The sequence below is a fragment of the Oncorhynchus mykiss genome, chromosome 22 (genome assembly GCF_057628025.1).
Source record: "Oncorhynchus mykiss isolate SJ-2025 chromosome 22, ASM5762802v1, whole genome shotgun sequence".
Classification (NCBI taxonomy): Eukaryota; Metazoa; Chordata; class Actinopteri; order Salmoniformes; family Salmonidae; genus Oncorhynchus; species Oncorhynchus mykiss.
In genome coordinates, this window is record NC_143043.1 from 45,444,314 (window position 1) to 45,461,008 (window position 16,695).

General features: G+C 41.9%; 1 protein-coding gene across 1 annotated transcript; it reads left to right on the forward strand.

Moving 5' to 3' along the window:
• On the forward strand, window positions 1–13,750 carry acmsd (aminocarboxymuconate semialdehyde decarboxylase). Its single transcript, XM_021579716.3, has 10 exons — window positions 1–208; window positions 2,329–2,373; window positions 9,850–9,946; window positions 10,107–10,156; window positions 11,951–12,187; window positions 12,445–12,538; window positions 12,652–12,747; window positions 12,868–13,040; window positions 13,217–13,315; window positions 13,435–13,750. The coding sequence occupies exons 1-10, from the start codon at window positions 119–121 to the stop codon at window positions 13,495–13,497; spliced, it is 1,044 nt and encodes a 347-aa protein (XP_021435391.2). The 5' UTR covers window positions 1–118; the 3' UTR covers window positions 13,498–13,750.
• The last annotated feature ends 2,945 nt before the right edge of the window (window positions 13,751–16,695 follow it).

Sequence of the window (16,695 nt, forward strand, 5' to 3'; positions counted from 1 at the left end):
AGTCATTCACCTGCTTTTCACTGGGGTGTTAGGGGGCAGGGCAGTAGGGCGGAGAATAACCTTGCTCAATGATCATGATAGACACCGTTTACTACCTGTCTCACATTAGGCGAATTGTATGAAAAACACTTGTCGTAGTAGATTGATCAGGATGAAGATTGATATTCATAATCACATTTTACCCAAGGAATGGCCCAATCTGAAAGAGGTAGGCTTTGTGATACCATACTACTTTACAAGATGCATTGACAACTTTATATATTTTTAAATTAAATAGAAAGGATGTAATCTATCAGGCTACTTCTCGTGCCCGGTACATGGTGCATTATTAATAGTCTACCTGACGTTTGATTTACATAATGCCATTATGCACAGTCGCGCACATTGCCGAATGCGCTCACTGCTTGGCACTGCACAGGCTGTAGTGGATCTAGAAGTTATATCTTGTCTCAATCAATACATCTGGTTATCTAATTGTGTTTTTTTTTTTTTTTTTACTGAGTCCTCGCATCTGGCAAAAAAACATACCATTAGTTTTAGAGCAAAATCATGAAGGCCTATGACACCCACCACACATTGCTAAACAACAAACAGAATCAGTTTATTTTAGCACAATGACATCGAATGACTTAAGTAACATGTTATAACTGTGTTTGTCAGAATGCCAAAGTCCTTGATGAAGAATGTTAATTTGAAACTAACAAGAATATCATCGAGAACTCTGAAGAAATGGTTTTATATTTTCTATGCAGCCAGTAAGGAAATCCTGTGAGAAGATTTACCACCCCTCTGCACTGACTTGTTAAACATTAATCAATGCTTGGCAGTGACCCAGTCCTTTAAAGGCGGTCTTTTTGTCAATAGGCCTGACCTTAGCTAATGATTGTTCATGTGTGCGTCCCAAATGACACCAAGTTCCCAACATTCACTACGACTTGTGGGAATCATGGTCCAAATCAAAAGTAGTGCCCTATATAGGGAGCCACTTGGAACAAACACCATGTTTTATCCTGGGAACAAATGTTCATTTGTGGGGGTGAGAAAGCCACAGAGAGCAACAGGAGTCAGTCAGGACAGAGGCCCGGCCACCCTGATAGTCAACATGACTCCAATTGCATCATATTGCCGGCAGGTAGCCTTGTGGTTAGAGCGTTGGACTAGTATCCGAAAGGTTGCAAGATTGAATCTCCGAGCTGACAAAGTAAAAATCGGTCATTCTGCCCCTGAACAGGCAGTTAACCCACTGTTCCTAGGCCGTCATTGAAAATAAGAATTTGTTCTTAATTAACTGACTTGCCTAGTTAAATAAAGGTAAAAGGTAAAATAAAAATGGTAAAAATAATAAAATATTGACCCATGCCACTCCTAGTTTATTATACAGACATGATTACAACAGTGTTGTTAAACAACATGGCTGCATTAGAGATATCATGTGTTATGCCCTGTGCATTTTGCGCCAACCTGTGGACTCAATGAATAAAATGAGTGAACAAATCCCATTCCATTCCTTTCCTTATTGAAGTTAGACCCATTACTCTTAGGACCAGATAAACGGCTGCAACCTGTTCAAGACCCATGCCACTCCTACATAAAACAACAGCAACATTTTTGTCATACACTCTTATCCAGAGCAATTAGGTTTAAGTGCCTTGCTCAAGGCAGATTTTTCACCTAGTCGGCTCAGGGATTTGTACCAGCAACCTGTCAGTTACTGGCCCAACACTCATAACCGCTAGGCTACCTGATCCCACAAGCAGTCTAACACTGTTGAGATGGATGGAGGAAATGTAACTGTATTCAAACATAAAGGAATTGCATTGGGGTTCGTGGCAAGTTCAAGGACATGTAACCCACTTAGTATTCATACAGGGAAGCTATCTTCAGTCTAAATTGAGGAGGATGTTGATCCTATGGGATGGATATTATTACTCATTTTGGGCTGTTTCAGGGTTCATCCGTATGCATATCACTGAACTGAAATGGGATGGTGTTGATTGCGTCCCGATTCCTCCCTTTCTGTCTCTGTTCCCATTTGTTGTGAAAGTGGTTCATAGGTAATTTTCTCCCATTAAAATGGCTTATGACATTGGCTGGTCTGTTTTTGATCCCTGCAGGCCTACTGTGCGTAACAAGCAGAACCCCGAGGTGCATAATGACAAGCAATGAAAGTTATAGCTTTCGATACATGCGAGCCATGAGATACGACTTTGTGAATGTTTTAAAATAACATCAGGAAATTCAAAATGTCCTATGCTTAGCAAAACACTGAACTATTCATTATCATGATGGCATAAACCCCCTCTAATGACAGTTTTATTTGTTCTTTAGAGATATGGATATGATGGATTTATCCAGCTTCACCATCACTGCAAGGTGAGTCTCAAGGTTACTCAACAGTACAGTACAATATATATATATACACATCTTTTTTTAAATTTCACCTTTATTTAACCAGGTTGGCCAGTTGAGAACAACTTCTCATTTACAGCTGCGACCTGGCCCAGATAAAGCAACGCAGTGCGACACAAACAACAACACAGAGTTACACATGGGATAAACAAACGTACATTCAATAACACAATAGAAAAAAAATGGGGGGAAAAAACATTGAATGTTAAAGAATATGTTTTCGGTTACCTTTCCATATACTGATCAAATGTGCACATTCTACAGCATAATGGGAATTAAATGCTTTACTTGATGCATCATTAATTACAGACTTTAGCAACAGATTTCACGTTATACAGCATGCAGCCTATTTAGTCCGTGTATCAAGCATACAGCCTCAAAGTTGAATGGAGCTGTAGTGTACTTGCCATTTGTATATGTGGTGTACATTGTTCTCACTGAATTGAGATGTGATCTAACTCCTTGTTATGAGAGCTTGCCTGCCCATGTTCCATGAGATGTGATAATGCCACACACAGCAGTTACCTTGGCCTGCAATGCTACTACATAGGCAGGGCTGGTCCTGGCCATTCTGCCTCCCTAGACGAGACAAAAACATTGGCTCCCCTACTAGAATAGTATCAGTAAGCAAAATTATGTTGAAAAGACTTCTAAAATACGTACTTTTCCAGATGTTGAAATTAGGTTTAATTTCAATCAGAATTAAAAGTGAAAAGACGTATTTTCCAGATGTCGAAATCAGATACATTTTCAGTTCTGAATAAAAGTAGAAAATATGTATTTTTCAGACGTTGAAATCAGGTTCATTTTCAGTTCTGAAAGAAAATTAAATAGCTGTCATTTATAGACGTCTATGTTTGGGACAAAACAAGGCTGGTCCAGACCGGACAAAATCTGAACCAAACAAAGACGTCTATGATATGTTCAGATTTGGGTCGGATCGTACCAAAAACCAACGTCCGTGGACATGGAAATCAAGGCCGTCCGGACAGGACCAAAAAATGATGTCCAGAATGCGTCAGCCTGTGCTTACTGGGGTGTGGCCTACCACGTCGGCCCGTGCTTACTGGGGTGTGGCCTACCACGTCGGCCCGTGCTTACTGGGGTGTGGCCTACCACGTCGGCCCGTGCTTACTGGGGTGTGGCCTACCACGTTGGCCCTCAATGGAATTTTATGAATGCCCATCCATGTGGTAGGCCCTCCGTTTGTTAAAAATACTTTTGCATTGGCTTTATTATGGATCAAGGCTGGTCCAGACTGGATAGAGAAGATGGCGCCGGAGGTGACGGCTGCCGTTTTACAGGCTCCTAACCAATTGTGGTATTGTGTGTGTTTTTTCATGTCATTTGTAACTTATGTTTCTGCCACCGTCTCTTATGACCGAAAAGAGCTTCTGGATATCAGGACAGTGATTATTCACCTCGTACTGGACAAAGTTTTTTTCTTTAACGAGTCGGACGCAAAGGATTTACTTCAGACACCGATGAGGCTCAAATCCCTGTCATTCGCATGAAGAAGAGACAAATATATCAGGGACGTAGGTCGGGGTGCCTTGTAAGGATCTGACGGCAAGTGAGTAATCCACCTTTACCATCAGTCCTATTAGCCAACATGCAATCATTGGATAATAAAATGAATCAGATCCAATCAAGACTATCCTACAAACTGGACATTAAAAATGGTAATATCTTATGTTTCACCGAGTCGTGGCTGAACGACTCGTACTGCTCTCTGGGTTTTTGGTCCAAGATAAATCAGCTGCCCCCAGTAAGACAAGGGGTGGCAGTCTGTGTCTATTTATAAATAACAGCTGTTGCACGAAATCTAATATTAAGGAAATCTCAAGGTTTTGCTCACCTGAGGTAGAGTATCTCATGATAAGCTGTAGACCACACAATTTACCAAAATAATTGTCATCTATATTTTTCATAGCTGTCTATTTACCACCACAAACTGATGCTGGCACTAAAACGACACTCAATGAGCTGTATAAGTCCATAAACAAACAATAACATTCTCACCCAGAGGTGGAGCCCCTAGTGGCAGGGGACTTTAATGCAGGGAAACTTCAATCCGTTCTACCTCATTTCTACCAGCATGTCACATGTGCAACCAGTGAAAAAAAACTTTAGACCACCTTTGTTCATCAACTGTGTGATCACGCTCACCATAGCCGATGTAAGACCTTTAAACAGGTCAACATTCACAAGGCTGCAGGGCCAGACGGATTACCAGGATGTGTACTCTGAGCATGCGCTGACCTACTGGCAAGTGTATTCACTGACATTTTTAACCTGTCCCCCACCGAGTCTGTAATACCTACAGTGCCTTGCAAAAGTATTCGGCCCCCTTGAACTTTGCGACCTTTTGCCACATTTCAGGCTTCAAACATAAAGATATAAAACTGTATTTTTTTGTGAAGAATCAACAACAAGTGGGACACAATCATGAAGTGGAACGACATTTATTGGATATTTCAAACTTTTTTAACAAATCAAAAACTGAAAAATTGGGCGTGCAAAATTATTCAGCCCCTTTACTTTCAGTGCAGCAAACTCTCTCCAGAAGTTCAGTGAGGATCTCTGAATGATCCAATGTTGACCTAAATGACTAATGATGATAAATGCAATCCACCTGTGTGTAATCAAGTCTCCGTATAAATGCACCTGCACTGTGATAGTCTCAGAGGTCCGTTAAAAGCGCAGAGAGCATCATGAAGAACAAGGAACACACCAGGCAGGTCCGAGATACTGTTGTGAAGAAGTTTAAAGCCGGATTTGGATACAAAAAGATTTCCCAAGCTTTAAACATCCCAAGGAGCACTGTGCAAGCGATAATATTGAAATGGAAGGAGTATCAGACCACTGCAAATCTACCAAGACCTGGCCGTCCCTCTAAACTTTCAGCTCATACAAGGAGAAGACTGATCAGAGATGCAGCCAAGAGGCCCATGATCACTCTGGATGAACTGCAGAGATCTACAGCTGAGGTGGGAGACTCTGTCCATAGGACAACAATCAGTCGTATATTGCACAAATCTGGCCTTTATGGAAGTGTGGCAAGAAGAAAGCCATTTCTTAAAGATATCCATAAAAAGTGTTGTTTAAAGTTTGCCACAAGCCACCTGGGAGACACACCAAACATGTGGAAGAAGGTGCTCTGGTCAGATGAAACCAAAATTGAACTTTTTGGCAACAATGCAAAACGTTATGTTTGGCGTAAAAGCAACACAGCTGAACACACCATCCCCACTGTCAAACATGGTGGTGGCAGCATCATGGTTTGGGCCTGCTTTTCTTCAGCAGGGACAGGGAAGATGGTTAAAATTGATGGGAAGATGGATGGAGCCAAATACAGGCCCATTCTGGAAGAAAACCTGATGGAGTCTGCAAAAGACCTGAGACTGGGACAGAGATTTGTCTTCCAACAAGACAATGATCCAAAACATAAAGCAAAATCTACAATGGAATGGTTCAAAAATAAACATATCCAGGTGTTAGAATGGCCAAGTCAAAGTCCAGACCTGAATCCAATCGAGAATCTGTGGAAAGAACTGAAAACTGCTGTTCACAAATGCTCTCCATCCAACCTCACTGAGCTCGAGCTGTTTTGCAAGGAGGAATGGGAAAAAATGTCAGTCTCTCGATGTGCAAAACTGATAGAGACATACCCCAAGCGACTTACAGCTGTAATCGCAGCAAAAGGTGGCGCTACAAAGTATTAACTTAAGGGGGCTGAATAATTTTGCACGCCCAATTTTTCAGTTTTTGATTTGTTAAAAAAGTTTGAAATATCCAATAAATGTCGTTCCACTTCATGATTGTGTCCCACTTGTTGTTGATTCTTCACAAAAAATACAGTTTTATATCTTTATGTTTGAAGCCTGAAATGTGGCAATAGGTCGCAAAGTTCAAGGGGGCCGAATACTTTCACAAGGCACTGTACATGTTTCAAGCAGACCCCCATAGTCCCTGTAACCAAGAACACCAAGGTAACCTGCCTAAATGACTACCGACCTGTACCACTCTTAACTGTAGCCATGAAGTGCTTTGAAAGGCTGGTCATGGCTCATATCAACACCATTATCCCAGAAACCCTAGACCCACTCCAATTTGCATACCGCCCCAACAGATCCACAGATGTTGCAATCTCCATTGCACTCCACACTGCCCTTTCCCACCTGGACAAAAGGGACACCTATGTGAGAATGCTATTTTTTGACTACAGCTAAGCGTTCAACACCATAGTGCCCTCAAAGCTCATCACTAAGCTAAGAACCCTGAGACTAAACACCTCACTCTGCAACTGGATCCTGGACTTCCTGCCGGGCCGACCCAGGTGGTAAGGGTAGGTAACGACACATCTGTCACGCTGATCCTCAACACGGGGGCCCCTCAGGGGTGCGTGCTCAGCCCCCTCCTGCACTCCCTGTTCACCCATGACTGCATGGACAAGCACATCTCCTACACCATCATTAAGTTTGCCGATGACACAACAGTGGTAGGCCTGATCACCGACAACGATGAGACAGCCTATAAGGAGGAGGTCAGAGACCTAGCAGTGTGGTGCCAAGATAACAACCGCTCCCTCAACGTGATCAAGACAAGGAGATAATTGTGGACTACAGGAAAAGGAGGACCGAGCGTGCCCCAATTCTCATTGATAGGGCTGCAGTGGAGCAGGTTGAGGTGTCCACATCACCAACAAACTATCATGGTCCAAACACACCAAGACAGTCGTGAAGAGGGCACAAGAACCCCTATCCCCCCTCAGGAGACGGAAAAAAGATTTGGCATGGGTCCTCTGATCCTCAAAAAGTTCTACAGCTGCACCATCGAGAGCTTTATGACTGGTTGCATCACTGCCTGGTAAGGCAACTGCTCGGCCTCCGACCGCAAGGCACTACAGAGGGTAGTGCGTACGGCCCAGAAAAATCACTGGGGCCAAGCTTCCTGCCATCCAGGGCCTCTATACCAGGCGGTGTCAGAGGAAAGCCCTTAAAATTGACAAAGTCTCCAGCCACCCTAGTCATAGACTGTTCTCTCTGCTACCGCACGGCAAGCGATACCGGAGCACCAAGTCTAGGTCTAAAAGGCTTCTTAACAGCTTCTACCGCCAAGTCATAAGACTCCTGAACAGGTCATCAAATGGCCACCTGGACTATTTGGATTGTCACCCCCACTCCACCCCCATTTTTACGCTGCTGTTACTCTCTGTTTATTATCCATGCAGTCACTTTACCTCTACCTACATGTACATATTACTTCAATTACTTTGACTAACCTGTGCCCTGCACATTGACTCTGACCCGGTACCCTCTGTATATAGCCTTGCTACTGTTATTTTGTTAATGATCCTTAGTTATTATAATTTTTCTATTTTTCTTCTTTATTTTTATTTTTTAAATTTATATATTTTTTTCTTCAGTTTTTTTTGTAAAAACTTTCTTATTAACACTTATTTGTCTTAAAACTGCATTGTTGATTAAAGGGCTTGTCAGTAAGCATTTCACTGTAATGTCTACACCTGTTGTGTTCGTGCGCAAGTGAAAAATAAAATGTGAATTGGTTTGATTGGTCCTGATTCCAACTAATCAGTTTGGCTATTTAAGCTCTGAATATCAGCTCCCCAACTTTATCAGGAGGAGTTATCCTGAGCCTATTTGCAATGTGTTTCCCCAGAGAGAAATGCAAAATTATTTTATTTTTTCGCTATGATCAGCTTGTAAAAAAATGTAAGGATACAAACCTGAAACCGCATCATATTTTAGTTCACGGGATGAAACTCCTGGACAACAGTAGCCTGATTGTCCATCCCATATTGTCAATTTTACTTTGACGTGTCCTGTTTTTAGGATATGTTGTCTGTTAACATGTCAGCACATTGTTTATTTGATTGGGCATCATTTAGGTTAGGCTATTAGGTCGGAGAAACCTGCATGATGTAAAAAGTGTCCGTCTCATTACATTGTACCTCCACATACTCTTTTCTACCATGTGCTACATCTGCTACATGATTTATGTTACATTCTTTTTCTTGACGGAATGTTGGTAGGGCGCTGCAGCGATGTGTCTCTCCAAGAGGACCCTGGAGAGGCACGTTGAGAATGGACAAGATAAATATTTTGCCTCACTGCCTTTGACAAAGTGGGCACTGCTTATCACAGCGTGGCATCAATACTCCCCTAAAAAACCCATATACCACTGGTTGAGAGAAATTGTTGTTGATTTTGGCCAGAATTATGTGAGGTTTTATGTATTGTTGGAGGTGCATCTTGGTCAGTTTAGCTCAGAAAATTCCGCCCTTGTCAATCTGTGGCTGTAGGCGACCACCTAATCCTGCCTAATGAGCAGGCCAGCCCTCTACTCAGGCTCTCCTGGGCTCTCTACAAGATCTCATTCACACAAAGCTAGTCTAGTGTTGCCATACCTCAAAAATCACATTGTTGTCACGCCTCGAAGCCTGTTTCTCGGCGGGGCTAACACAAAGCCAACCCTCCCTCTTGGCGCCACCTGTGGGTAGTGAGTGGGTAGCACAGTAAGATTTCATACAGGCACTGACACCCGCTGGGTCCAGCAACACCTGTGTGTCACTATGACTGTGTTGAAGTATTTGTTACCCTAATTGGTCCAATTGACCAATCACATCAGATCTTTTCACATCAGATATTTTTCAGAGCTGATCTGATTGATTAAATTATCAATTAGTGATCAGCCTTGGGCTGCTTGTAAACACAGCTTATGTGTGTGTGTGTGTGAGTACTTGCTGTTGTGTGTGTTGACACCTGAATGTAAAGTAATAGCCAATGAGACATTTTCAACTCCCTTTCTAGTTTCCAAATGTTTCTCTTTGCTGCCATCAGGTGGCTGATTACACATACACATTTCAATTTCACTTGAGTGATTTGCTTCTTATATGACATAGAAGTGTTCTTGTTTTTTTATTTTCTATTGTTTATTACCCCTTTTTCTCCACAATTGGTAGTTACAGTCTTGTCTCATCGCTGCAACTCCCGTACGGAATCGGGAGAGGCAAAGGTAGAGAGCCGTGCATCCTCCGCCCACTTAACCCGGAAGCCAGCCGCACCAATGTGTCGGAGAAAACACCGTACACCTGGCGACTGTGTCAGCATGCACTGCACCCAGCCCGCCACAGGAGTTACTAGTGCACAATGAGTCAAGGACATAGATTCCGGCCAAACCTTCCCCTAACCCGGACGATGCTGAACCAATTGTGCACCGCCCCATGGGTCGCCCGGTCGCAACCGGCTGCAACAGAGGCTGGACTCAAACCCAGAATCTCTAGTGGCACATCATCTTGCTCATCAAACAGAAATTGTAGGCATGAAGCAATGAAGACAATGGAAGGCATAGAAACCAAAAAAAGAACAAATCAAGTGTCCTTCATTCTCTGGAGTCTTGTGCCAATCCATATTTTAGGGGGAAGCAAAAATGATGAAAGACGGGAAGTTGTTCCGCGTGATCCAGGAGAACTGTTGGGATGCAGCCGCAAGGATTCGGGACATGGATGCACATGGTATATACACACACATATTCAATATCATCCTCATGTCAAAATCCTCTTGGCAGCATATTTTGAAGCCGGCAGAGTCATTCATGTTGCCTGTAAAGTAAGTCTGTATTGTAATGTTGTGGGTTTTGATGATGATGATGATGATGATGATGCTCTACTTTAGGGGTGACGGTCCAAGCCTTGTCCACAGTGCCTGTCATGTTTAACTACTGGGTAAGTCTGTCTGCAAGGGGAAAAAATAAACAGCAGATTTTTGTTAAAGGTGCTTCACATAGGATATTTCAGAGAATGTACATAATATATCTGGCGCTAATAGTTTCACACTATTATGCCACGTTCAAAACAACTGGGATCTCGGAAATCCCCGACTTCTGACCTCAGCGCGTTCAAAACAACTGGTAACTCGGGAAAGAGCTCCAACTTTCTAGAGCTCCAACTTTCCGACCTGAAGATCACTGACATCATGATTTGACCTCCTGTTTCTCAGAGTTCCAGGTTGTTTTGAACGCGGCATTACTTACTCGCCAGTGTTGTGATTGGCTGTGATAATCGCCTATTGATTTCTCCCGCCAGAGCAGCATCTGTTGTCAAACTGTGAAATCTGTTCTGGCTTTGTGGCTGTGATATCTAGTGGAAATCACTCATTCCTTGGTTGCTACAATTCTACACTGTTGGCTCAATTTCAGTTTATGTGAGAAAACAAGCACTGAATATTGTAGGGAATCATTGTACCAAAAAATATAGTTTTCACCGCTGTTTGAAGCTCGGGGACCAAAAAGGCTTTTTGAAGCGTTTGGTTTTGGTCCACCAGCTTCATTCAAACAGCTGTAAAAACAATATTTTTTTGTTATTGAAAGATATTTCACAAGGATTTAGATGGTACACTGATTCCCTACACTATTCAGTGCTTGTTTTCTCACCAATCTGGTCTCCGAGCATTTTGTTTTTATTCTGTACATGAATCCAAGACATTCCATTGGTACGATATGTTACGTTTGGTATGGTTACATAAGACAGGTTAGGTTGGGGTGGAGGGGAGGGGTGGGCAGATAACGGGAATGTTGTGAGGTCAAATATCATCATGGACAACTTTAGCATTTGACCTTATTAGCAACTTTTTCATGTTAGCTAACCCTAACCTTAACCCTTCACCTAACGCTAACCTTAACTCTTTTAGATAAGCCTTCCTCTAACGCTAAACTTAACCATCTAACCTAACTCCTAAACTTAGTCCTAACCTTAACCCCTAGCCTAGCTAATGATGTTGGATACCTAGCCACCTAGCTACCTACCCACCTAGCCACCTAGCCACCTAGCCACCTAGCTAGAATTTGGAACATACCATAGGTTTTGCACATTTGTAACATATTGAAAGTTTTTCAAATTTGTAATATATTGTACATTTTGCAAATTCGTAACATGTAACATATAAAATATCATACACATTATAATTCGCAATTTATCATACGAAATAGGTGATGGACATTCACAAACTAATACATACCATATGATATGTAACATATCATACTAATTGGAGCGTCATCTGATTAACATACAAAATAAGCAGAAATGCTCTGAGACCAGGTTGCAACCACACACTGAAATTGAGTGAACAGTGTAGAATTTTAGCAACCAGGAAATGACAGAGCGATTTCCACAAGACCACACAGCCAAAAAGTCAGAACAGCTTTCCCAGTTTGACAACAGATGCTGCTCTGGTGGGAGAAATCAACAGGTGAATATTACAGCCAATCATAAACACTGTTGGGTAAGTAATACTGTGAAACTCTATCATTCCACTATTAGTGCCAGATATATTATGGTATTTTTTAAGTTACAATGCAAAAATAAAAAAATATATCCTTACTTTTACTCTCTGACATGTTTTTTTTTTTACATCACTTCTCCCTTTTCTAAGACTTTGATGTGCTTACTTCTCTGTAAACATAGCTGCCAATGCATTACTAAGGCTTTGGTTGTGTTGGGTTCACTTCCCTGTTGTGACAGGCCAAACCTCATGACACCCTGGACCTGTGTGGGATCCTGAATGACGACCTGGCTAAGACAGTGGCGCTCCACCCTCGACGCTTCGTGGGGCTGGGTACCCTGCCCATGCAGGCTCCTGACCTGGCTGTGCTGGAGATGAAGCGTTGTGTTAGGCAGCTGGGCTTCCCTGGTGTACAGATCGGCTCACACATTAACACCTGGGATCTTAACGCCCCCGAACTCTACCCAATCTATGCTGTAAGAGCCATATAAGTGAATTGATTTATTTACATGGGCAGCTATATTCCTAATGATATTCCAGCTATAGTGTTACAAAGCCAGATAGAAACACCATTGAAAATCATACTCTTGCTCTTTCTAGACTACACCTAAGATAGTTTGTGGACCAGATATTAGTGGAACTAGACACATTTGATGTTCGAGTATCAATTCATCATGACTGTGTAATGATGTCGATTATGAAAATCATGAGTGATATTCCCGCTTTTCTATAGGCTGCTGAGGAACTGAACTGTTCCTTGTTTGTACACCCATGGGACATGCAGATCGATGGGAGGATGGCCAAGTACTGGCTCCCCTGGTTAGTGGGTGAGTGATAGGGTAAAGACTCAGCTCTGTTCTGATCAATCAAATGCCGTGTCACAGCCTACCTGGATGACGTTGTCACAAATGAGTAACCTTTTTTTTAAATTTTTGTACAGGTATGCCTTCCGAGACTACCATGGCCATTTGCTCAATGATCTTCGGAGGTGTCTTTGAGAGATTTCCCAAGTTGAAGGTCTGCTTTGCTCATGGAGGTAATTTACAATATATAGAGGAACAAATAATGACATTCAGTAAACAGTGAAAGTGTGAGCTAGGAGAATCCAAGAATCACCCTTGAAAGATTGACGTGTGAAGCGGCGTTTTTTCCCTAGGGGGTTCTTTCCCGTTCACTATTGGCCGAATTGAACATGGGTTCCAGGTCCGACCTGACCTCTGTGCTGTGGATAACAAAGTCAACCCACGGAAATACCTGGGCTCCTTCTACACTGACTCCTTAGTGCATGACCCCATCGCCCTCAAGCTACTTATTGATGTGATTGGAAAGGTATGCAGTGATGTGTCTCATTTCTAAATGGCAATGTAGTTATCGTCACTGATCTAGACAAATTATATTTCTCATTACTAAGTAGTTTAAAAAAGGCTTGAAGGTTTGAAGTTTGTATTGGTAGAGTTTACAAAAGAGTTTATTACGGTCTCAGTTCTTATTATTTTCTTCCATAGGATAAGGTGATGTTAGGAACAGACTATCCATTCCCACTGGGTGAGCTGCAGCCAGGAACATTAATAGAGTCCATAAAAGAGTTTGATGGTGGTTTAAAGGTAAGGTAACACACTGAATGTGCTTTCTTTCTCTTGCAAAAAAAAGTGTCTGTGATAAAAGAATAAGAGCGGGAACGTGATGGTTTATGAATTTTCATGTGTTTGCTTTTCCTTTTCAGGACAAACTGCTTGCAGGCAATGCACTGGACTTTTTGGGGATTGAAAGAGAACGATTTCAGTGATTTACAGCATGAAGATATTGTCAAAACAAAAATGGAAAACAATGTTTGACTTTCAAATTACTCTTGAGTATTGGCAGGTCCATAAAACAAATACAACCTATTGCGTGACCAAAATGTAAATATTTAATTATGGAGATATTTTTCATCTATTTAGCTAATTTATCGTGATTTTTGTTTACAGTGTTGGAAGTAATCTGTGGTCAACCCTCTTTTTGCTGTTTATGACTAAATAAAATGGAATGTTCATTTCAAACAGCTTCAAATATTCAGTCAATTAAGTTAATTCAAATTCAAACAAACAGCTGTACAAGCCAGCAGGTGAGAGAGGATTTTAACTAGATGGGATACAGATTTTGTCAGATCAGTCTTTTCATAGCAGGTTAGGAGAATTTACGCAGCAGGTTAGGAACATTAAAATAGTAGGTTAGGAGAATTGGGCTAAGGTTAGGAAAGGGGTTAGGGTTAGCTAAAAACATTTGAGGTTAATTTGACAAAAACTGTATCCCTTCTAGCCATGACCATTAGAGAGTGTTGAGAAACTGAATGAATGAATGAACCGTAGATTGCTGGGCCTCCAATCTGTACAGATTCCACAGCCACAAAGTCAAAATTGTCTATTTGGTCTTAATTTAAAGGAAAATTCCACCCCAAAACAATATTTGGGTATTTGTTTCATTAGTCCATTGTTGACATAGTCTAAAAATATTTTCCTTGTCAGCAATCAAGTTTTCAAAATACAGAAATCATCCCTGTATGCATCCTACATGCCTTGTATGGAGTCAATGGAATGGCATCAAACACATGGAAACCGTGGAAACCATTCCACTTATTTGGCTCCAGCGATTACAACGAGCCTGACCTCCCAAATTAAGGTGCCACCAACCTCCTGTGGTACCAGTACCGAGTCAATGTGCCGAGTACAAGGTAATTTTTTATTTAAAAAGGCAAGTCAGTTAACAAGTCTTATTTACAATGACAGCCTAGGAACAGTGGGTTAACTGCCTTGTTCAGAGGCAGAACGACTGCTCTTAAACGCAAGTAAAACTAAATGCATGTTATTCAACCGATCCCTGCTAGCACCTGCTAACCAGTCCAGCATCACTACTCTGGACGGCTCTGACTTAGAATACGTGGACAAATACAAATACCTAGGTGTCTGGTTAGACTGTAAACTCTCCTTCCAGACTCACATTAAGCATCTCCAATCCAAAGTTAAATCTAGAATTGGCTTCCTATATCGCAACAAAGCATCCTTCGACTTCGGTGATGTCATCTATAAAATAGCCTCCAACACTCTACTCAACAAACTGGATGCAGTCTATCACAGTGCCATCCATTTTGTCACCAAAGCCCCATACACTACCCACCATTGCGACCTGTACTCTCTCGTTGGTTGGCCCTCACTTCATACTCATCGCCAAACCCACTGGCTACAGGTTATCTACAAGTCTCTGCTTCGTAAAGCCCCGCCTTATCTCAGTTCACTGGTCACCATAGCAGCACCCACTCGTAGCACGCGCTCCAGCAGGTATATCTCACTGGGCACCCCCAAAGCCAATTCCCCCTTTGGTCATCTTTCCTTCCAGTTCTCTGCTGCCAATGACAGGAACGAACTGCAAAAATCTCTGAAGCTGGAGACTCATATCTCCCTCACTAGCTTTAAGTGCCAGCTGTCAGAGCAGCTCACAGATCACTGCACCTGTACACAGCCCATCTGTAAACAGCCCATCTATCTACCTACCTCATCCCCATACAGTATTTATTTATTTATCTTGCTCCTTTGCACCCCAGCATCTCCACTTGCACATTCATCTTCTGCACATCTACCATTCCAGTGTTAAATTGCTATATTGTAATTACTTCTCCACCATGACCTATTTATTGCATTGGAACAACTATTGGAACAACTACTCCAAGTCTCAAAGCGAGTGACATTTGAAAAGCTATTAGCGTGCACCCCGCTAACTAGCTAGCCATTTCACATCGGTTACACCAGCCTAATCTCCGGAGTTGATAGGCTTGAAGTCATAAACAACACAATGCTTGAAGCACAGCGAAGAGCTGCTGGCAAACACACAAAAGTGCTGTTTGAATGAATGCTTACGAGCCTGCTGCTGCCTACCATCGCTCAGTCAGACTGCTCTATCAAATCATAGACTTAATAATAACATAATAACACACAGAAATACGAGCCTTAGGTCATTAAATGGTCGAATCCGGAAACTATCATCTCGAAAACAAAACGTTTATTCTTTCAGTGAAATACGGAACCGTTCCGTATTTTATCTAACGGGTGGCATCCATAAGTCTAAATATTCCTGTTACATTGCACAACCTTCAATGTTATGTCATAATTAGGTAAAATTCTGGCAAATTAGTTTGCAATGAGCCAGGTGGCCCAAACTGTTGCATATACCCTGACTCTGTGTGCAATGAACACAAGAGAAGTGACACAATTTTGCCTGGTTAATATTGCCCGCTAACCTGGATTTATTTTAGCTAAATATACAGGTTTAAAAATATATACTTCTGTGAATTGATTTTAAGAAAGACATTGATGTTTATGGTTAGGTACAGTGGCGGTGCAACGATTGTGCTTTTTTTCGCAAATGTGCTTTTGTTAAATCATCCCCCGTTTGGCGAGGTTGGCTGTCTTTGTTAGGAAGAAATAGGCTTCACACAGTTCGCAACGAGCCAGGAGGCCCAAACTGCTGCATATACCCCGACTCTGTTGCAAGAGAAGTGACACATTATCCCTAGTTAAAATAAATTCATGTTAGCAGGCAATATGAACTAAATATGTAGGTTTAAAAATATATACTTGTGTATTGATTTTAAGAAAGGCACTGATGTTTATTGTTAGGTACACGTTGGAGCAACGACAGTCCTTTTTCGCGAATGCGCACCGCATCGATTATATGCAACGCAGGACACGCTAGATAAACTAGAAATATCATCAACCATGTTTAGTTAACTAGTGATAATGATTGATTGATTGATTGTTTTTTATGAGATAAGTTTAATGCTAGCTAGCAACTTACATTGGCTTCTTACTGCATTCGCGTAACAGGCAGGCTTCTCGTGGAGTGCAATGTAAGGCAGGTGGTTAGAGCGTTGGACTAGTTAACCGTAAGGTTGCAAGATTGAATCCTCGAGCTGACAAGGTAAAAATCTGTCGTTCTTCCCCTGAAAAAGGCA

Excerpts from the sequence above, each read along its gene's own strand:
- acmsd (XM_021579716.3), top strand. The coding sequence starts at position 119 with ATGAAAAACACTTGTCGTAGTAGATTGATCAGGATGAAGATTGATATT. Across the intron at positions 209-2,328 it reads AATGGCCCAATCTGAAAGAG|AGATATGGATATGATGGATT; the intron begins GTAGGCTTTGTG and ends TTTGTTCTTTAG. Across the intron at positions 2,374-9,849 it reads AGCTTCACCATCACTGCAAG|GGGGAAGCAAAAATGATGAA; the intron begins GTGAGTCTCAAG and ends TCCATATTTTAG.